This window comes from Limulus polyphemus, unplaced genomic scaffold (assembly GCF_000517525.1).
Source record: "Limulus polyphemus unplaced genomic scaffold, Limulus_polyphemus-2.1.2 Scaffold5797, whole genome shotgun sequence".
NCBI classification, from domain to species: Eukaryota; Metazoa; Arthropoda; class Merostomata; order Xiphosura; family Limulidae; genus Limulus; species Limulus polyphemus.
The window spans coordinates 1-6,549 of record NW_013671407.1 but is presented as its reverse complement, the minus strand read 5'-3'; the positions used below and the strand labels follow the sequence as shown (position 1 = coordinate 6,549).

General features: G+C 31.1%; 1 protein-coding gene across 1 annotated transcript in view; it reads right to left on the bottom strand.

Moving 5' to 3' along the window:
* Positions 1-6,543, bottom strand: part of LOC111089286 — a 9,009-nt gene extending 2,466 nt beyond the window's left edge. Inside the window, exons 1-2 of the mRNA XM_022401506.1 lie at positions 6,178-6,543; positions 3,203-3,315 (exon numbers count right to left, since the gene is read on the bottom strand). Coding sequence (XP_022257214.1) covers positions 3,205-3,315; positions 6,178-6,435 — 369 coding nt within the window. The 5' untranslated portion in view covers positions 6,436-6,543 and the 3' untranslated portion in view covers positions 3,203-3,204. The remainder of the gene's footprint in view (positions 1-3,202; positions 3,316-6,177) is intronic.
* Positions 6,544-6,549: the final 6 nt, after the last annotated feature.

Sequence of the window (6,549 nt, the reverse complement as noted above, 5' to 3'; positions counted from 1 at the left end):
ATTTTGTTAAAAATTCATATTCTTATTCTCTATATTTTAATCTTTAGGATGAAATATTTTGGTAATTTCATAAAAAAATTAATGGTATTAGTGTCTGAATTTTACCTTTTTACATGTTATATACTTAATCTATTAAAAATCAATCTTTAGAAAGGCAACTAAGAAATACAATTTGTTTTACATTTAAAACCAGGTTTATATCGTTAGTGTATAATATCCTAATGTTTTATAACTTGAAAAAATAAACACTCCATTGCTATATTGAATGTAAGCAATGTAAGAATTTCCTGTAACGGTAGCACCAAATACTTCCCACTGAATAAACAGATCTAGTTTCTAAAGTTCTGCAGTTTATTGTTGTTTATATACTAAACTCCTAATTTTATTTAAATAAGTTACTACGAGATTGTAAAAATTATGTATCTAAATATTCCAGTTTTGAATGGATTTTTTTCTCCATTATATGTTTCTAACTTTTCTTGTTTTTATTTCACAGAATATGATGGAGGTGTTTGGTGATTTGGAAACTATGGAGATCAATGAAAAGGATCAGCCGGAGACGAACACCTTAGTCCAGTAAAATCCAATTATGGAAGAGGATTTTTGGACTAATTTATTACACGTATTAATTAAAGTTGTTTAGTGTTTTTTTTACTTTTTTAGAGTTAGACTCATGTTTGTGTAAATGTCGTATTTTTTGATGAAATTCTTAATTTTCAATTTGCTGTTACCGTGAAGAATCCTGCTCACAAGTGATCGATTCTTTAGATTCCAGGGCTAATAGTTGGTAAGCAATCAGAAATAAATTGCAGAATAATCTCGCTGAAGAATTAAGATGAGTTTGTTTAGCTGGAATACAGAAATGCATACATCTTGTCACTAATTTTTCAATGTGTGAGAAAATGCATTTAGTATCTGATTGCTGAAACTACTGATGTCCCTACAAGTTGGTATGTATGTTACGGAGAAATGACCAATTGAAAATTGTTTCTTGGCATCTCCGTACGATAATCTCCATGGGAGATTGTACGCGCAAGGACCGAGAAAACTTGTTATGAGTTGTGTGCAAGATCCAAAGTAGAAATATGTTTTTGTAAAAACATGGTTAAAACCCTGACTATTTGTTACTTTATTGTTCAGATGTGAATTAATTTTATATTTTAATCCAGTCTTTACATACCATGTCTACAATGTTTAAAATACCAAAGAAATAAATTAGTTTTTCTGTTTTTTGATATGGTTAATAAATTAAAACTTGTATATCCTTGAATATTTTAAAACTGTTTCTTCAGATAAAGAGTGATAGCTTAATGTTTGGATCTTCTTTTTCTCTGTCCTCGAACAGCGAGTACCAGTGCTCAAAAAGAAAGCACATGGTATATTTGAAGACACAGTTTGTAAGGGTTTTAATCTTTACAATCTATGTCTTTGCACTGTATACTTATTTAAAATAAGTACAGGTATTTATGTGAAGTGGATAAATATTCCACTCTTACAAAAATGATGAAAAAAAATTTGTGAGTTATAAAAGAGCTTTAGGGAGAATCAAATATGGTTTAGTCTGATGATACAGCTTACTAAATCAGTTAGATTAACAATCACCTAGTTTAAAGATTTCAAAAATTTAAACTGTTCCAGTGGTCCATGGTAGCTTCTATAAGATATACATGGCCATTAAATACTTTGAACTAAACGTTTTACCAAGTTAATGTCCTTGTTGGTTTAAGCTATAATATAATAACGTTTTTATATACAGAGAACTGATTTATATAATAAATATATTTTTTTATAAAAATATTTTTTATATATATATTTTTTCTTTTTATATAAAAAGAAAAAAACATTCATTATTTCAGGATTATAGGTGGAAGATTCGTATGTAATTTTGTGACGTATTGTTAAACTGATAGTTTTTGTCTTAATGTTTAATATTTACAGTAATAATTGTTATATTGTATACATGTGCAAATAAGTACAACTGGTGGTGGAAACAGATAACAATCAAATATATAAAGTCCAAAGATATTTTGGTGGTAACGGTAGGAAATATTAAAGTAATTAAGCTAAAAATAACTAAAGAACTGAATTTAACATGGTTCATACATGACGTACACTTCGATATACAGCACTTTGAAGTAAATGTCAGACTTCTAGAATACATAACTTGTAATTTACAAATTATTGAAATAAAAACATATATATATATATATATGAATATTTTAAACATGTATATGTTTTGTGTAACTTACTATTGACTTACAGAAATATTTTACCACACTATGTTTACTTTGTAATAACTGTTCCAAGACATACTGTATCATCGAGGAATTAAAGTCTAGCTTCAGTGACATTGACCTTTTCATTAATTGAAAGTAATTTAAAAAAAGTATGCGGAGATTGGTGGTATAGTTATTTTGTTGAGTAACAAATATGATGATTAACAACACGAAAAATAAATAAGTAAGTAATTCATTACTGAAGACATTTAACTATTAATAAATTTAATAAATATTAAAAAGTATGCGGAGATTGGTGGTATAGTTATTTTGTTGAGTAACAAATATGATGATTAACAACACGAAAAATAAATAAGTAAGTAATTCATTACTGAAGACATTTAACTATTAATCGAAGAAAAAAAAAATTATCTCCAAGTTTTAATATTTTTGACGAAACTTTTACTTCTCTGCTACTGTAAACTTGGTGAATATCATTAATTTGCTTACTTTCTGTTAACGTTCTATAACCACCGAGTAAGTTTTCCATGTATATTTAGAATAACGGATATATTTACCTTATGTAATAATATAATACCAAATAAAACTTGTGATTCATTGAAAATTTTGTCTTGATATTTTTTTTTTTGTATTTCAATATTCACAATGTCATTGTGAAATATTAGTAAATTTTACATTTTCTAACGTATTTATCACCTGGGTTTATTATCAGCCTGGATGAACACTGGCCATGTTGATCTCTTTTTAGTTTTAACCCAAATTTCACTATTATTATGTGTTGTAGATTTAATTGCGTTTTGCTACCCATAAAATAACCTACCTCAAAGACAGAATTTTGAAAAAAAAAAAGTCAATGAAGCACATGTAAGGGACTTACTATTAGTTATTCCACCCCCCCCCCCAAAAAATTGGTTATATTGAACAAAATTTTCAATTATCACACGACATGGAAATACTTCTCTCACATTCATTTAGTGTCCTCTGGTCGGACGGCGGTAGGTTTACGGACTTGCAATACTAAGATCCGAGAATCGTTTCTCTGTGGTAGACACAGCAGATAAGCCAATGTGGCTTTAATCTAAGAGAAATAAACAAACAGTCATCTGATATATTCATCAACAACATCGTAAATACCACAACTGCAACACACTTCAATGAATGATTAACAAAGGGTGGTTATATTTTTTCGAAAAGGTAGAGATAATTTTATTCTTAGTTTCGTTAGCAACAGTCAGGTATCTAACAGATAAAATAGGTGCTGTATCGCACGACCGTTTGACACTATGAATTGCTTCATGATTTACTTAAATTTTTTCATGAAAAGTAAGCTAACCTTTAGCAATTAAATTACCCTATAGATTTGCGGCACATATTTCCATCATTGTGCTTGGTTTAAACAACTTATATATTTTATTGTCTCTTTCACTTGTACTATTTTTGTACAAAAATTTCGTGTCACATTACAAAACCTTTCCTACCCTTTAAGCTGTGGGTGCATTATAAGTGTGACAATCTATCCCTTATCACGGGTGATAGTGTGCTGCTTAGTGAATTCCTTCCCTCTGTCCAGTAGTTCACACTTAGTGACAGTAGTTGATAGCCTTAGTAGCTTTGTTATAAATCCAAAATACAACAAGGTGAGTAGAAGTTATTCGCAACTGTTAATCAGTTATTTTATCATATATAATATTTTTTTATGTAATTAAGAATAGCCACTAGTTTAACTTTTAGATCTACTTCTGAAGTAAGTTTGTGAGTATGTGTTACAATAAAATAAGTCTTCTTGTTGAAGATACAATACATACACATTTCGAGTTGATTATCGCTACACTGGGCAGAGAGAACTCGACTTGTAACCTCCGGGACGTGGTATCAAAACCTAGCACTAAATATGCTCACCCTTTCAGCCGTGGGAGCATTACAATGTCAATCTCACAATTCATAGGTAATAAGCAATCCAAAATTTCTTAGTGGATTGTGCAATGTCAACCACAATGTAGGCCTAATCTGCTATCAGGAATTCAAAATTAAGAACCATGGTAGAAAGACTAGAATCTTTGCCACAATAAAAAAACTAGGCCCGGCATGGTCAGGTGGTTAGGGCACTGGACTCGCAATCTGAGGGTCGCGGGTTCGAATCCCTGGCCCACCAAACATGCTCACCCTTTCAGCCGTGGGGGCATTATAATGTGACGGTCAATCCCACTATTCGTTGGTAAAATAGTAGTCCAAGAGTTTTTATAGTTTTTTGGTTGCAAAAACATTTGTCCACACAACTTATATAGGCTGGAGTGTGCATGATGTCATATTAAGTGTCTTTGAGTACGATATTTGAAGCAAGTCAAGACATTGCTTTAACATTTGTATAGCTACATAGTATGTAAAAGTTATTGGTCTTCATGCAAGTAATGAAATATGTGATGTCATCAGTTTATATTAGCATTACACAACACAAAATAATTTTTCAAACATCTTTATTTCTTTTGAAAGGTAAAGAAACCGTATGATGACCACATCTTCAGTGTTCATGACTAGCAAAAACATCTGTGTAGGCCCAGAAGTAGAACTAATACAGAACTAGATCTAATAATGTTAACAGTAAGGCCCTAAATTAGACTGTACTAGTTACTACTACTACTAGTATATTATTACTAGATCGGTCATATCAGTATGAAATTATACATCTAGATTCTAATGATATTAAACTAATATTAGAAAGGTTAGCAATCAGATTCTGCTGCCATTGTTGTATATATCAAAAATAACTGTAGTAATATTAATACCCTAATTAGATCTATATTATAGCCAATGATGTAAACTTTAAAGCAATAAAGACAAGTCACTACAGAGAACATACATTTTACATAGTCCTAACTTATGGCCTTATGATGTTTACAAAACAATATTTAATTTATTGCAAGTAAAAAGGAAGATGTAACAGGCCTAACAAATATGTTCATTTTATTGATATGCATTTGTGGACTGGAGTTGAAAGCTATGCTGAGTTTCTAGGCAGCTATAGGCCTGTGGAGCAGATAAAAATAATAACACTGACATTATGTCAACTTTACAACTTGCACTGATGCCTTAACAGCTTGAAAAACTTAGTTAATGTAAATTTTTGTGTGTGCTGTCGTAATACATGAGATCAGTATCACTAAGGTGTTGAAATTAGGTTTAATGTTTAATATTCCCGAGTTATAAATCATGCAGACTCTATACTAACCCTAATAGATATTTTACTACAAGTTATCATTGGATATAGTAAATGTGACAGTAACAGTTAGGCCAAACATTACGCAACCTTTGAAAGCTGCCATATATCGCCCTTATGTTATATGGCTTTTATCGAAGAAAACATCATGAAGGGATTCTGAATAAGATCTTTTAGATCAACAAGTAGAAAATAACTTTTGAAATATTATAAAAGGTTGTTATTCTTTGTTTTTATCATTTCTTAATAAAGAATCGACAGCACAACTTCATAACAGATACCTTTTCTTCGTGCAAGGAAAAAAACAGCTCATGGTAATATGATGTCACATTCACTCCAGCCTATTTAATTCCATGCATTCATCTTAATGTGTTTGAAATAAAGCCCCCCCCCAGGTCAAACAAGTAAGATTGGGACACTTACATAAGGAAGCTCATTATGCTAACATAATAATAATATGTACGCAAACAGTGATTAATAAGCATAAGGAAAAGTTTTATTGATGATGGAACATACTACATTGTTCAACAGAGCATTGGTCTGTTTTCTTCAGGTATGATCAGTACACACCTGCCTGTATTATGTTTAATTTTGTTACAGAGCAATTAAAAGACACTTTGGTTAAGATAAGATTCTCTGTCCATGAATCCTTAAAATAATGTATGTTTTGTTATGTACCACATATTTGATGTTGTACTTGTACTGTACATAAATAAACTGATATACCTCTATATATACTACATCCTCCAGAGGGCCTAAATCCAGAGGTAACTGCCAGTTTTCTCCAGAGAAGTCTTCACCTTCAGCATCCATAAAAGTGTAGAATGACGGAGTTCCAGATTCAATATCTAAAATATTATCTTTGGTGAAGTTGTTCTGCTGTACATTATTTGATTCACAAGTTTGGAAAAGAAGGTTTGGATTCATGAGCTGAAGATTCATATCACCTTCGTATCCAGTGGACATGACCGGGTCACAGGCCATATCTTCATATCCAGTGGACAGGATTGGGTCACAGTCAACCTCTTCAACTCTCCAGTCCTGTTGATAATTTAGTGCAGCATCGTTCAAATTCTCTGGTGGATGATCTGTACAAGG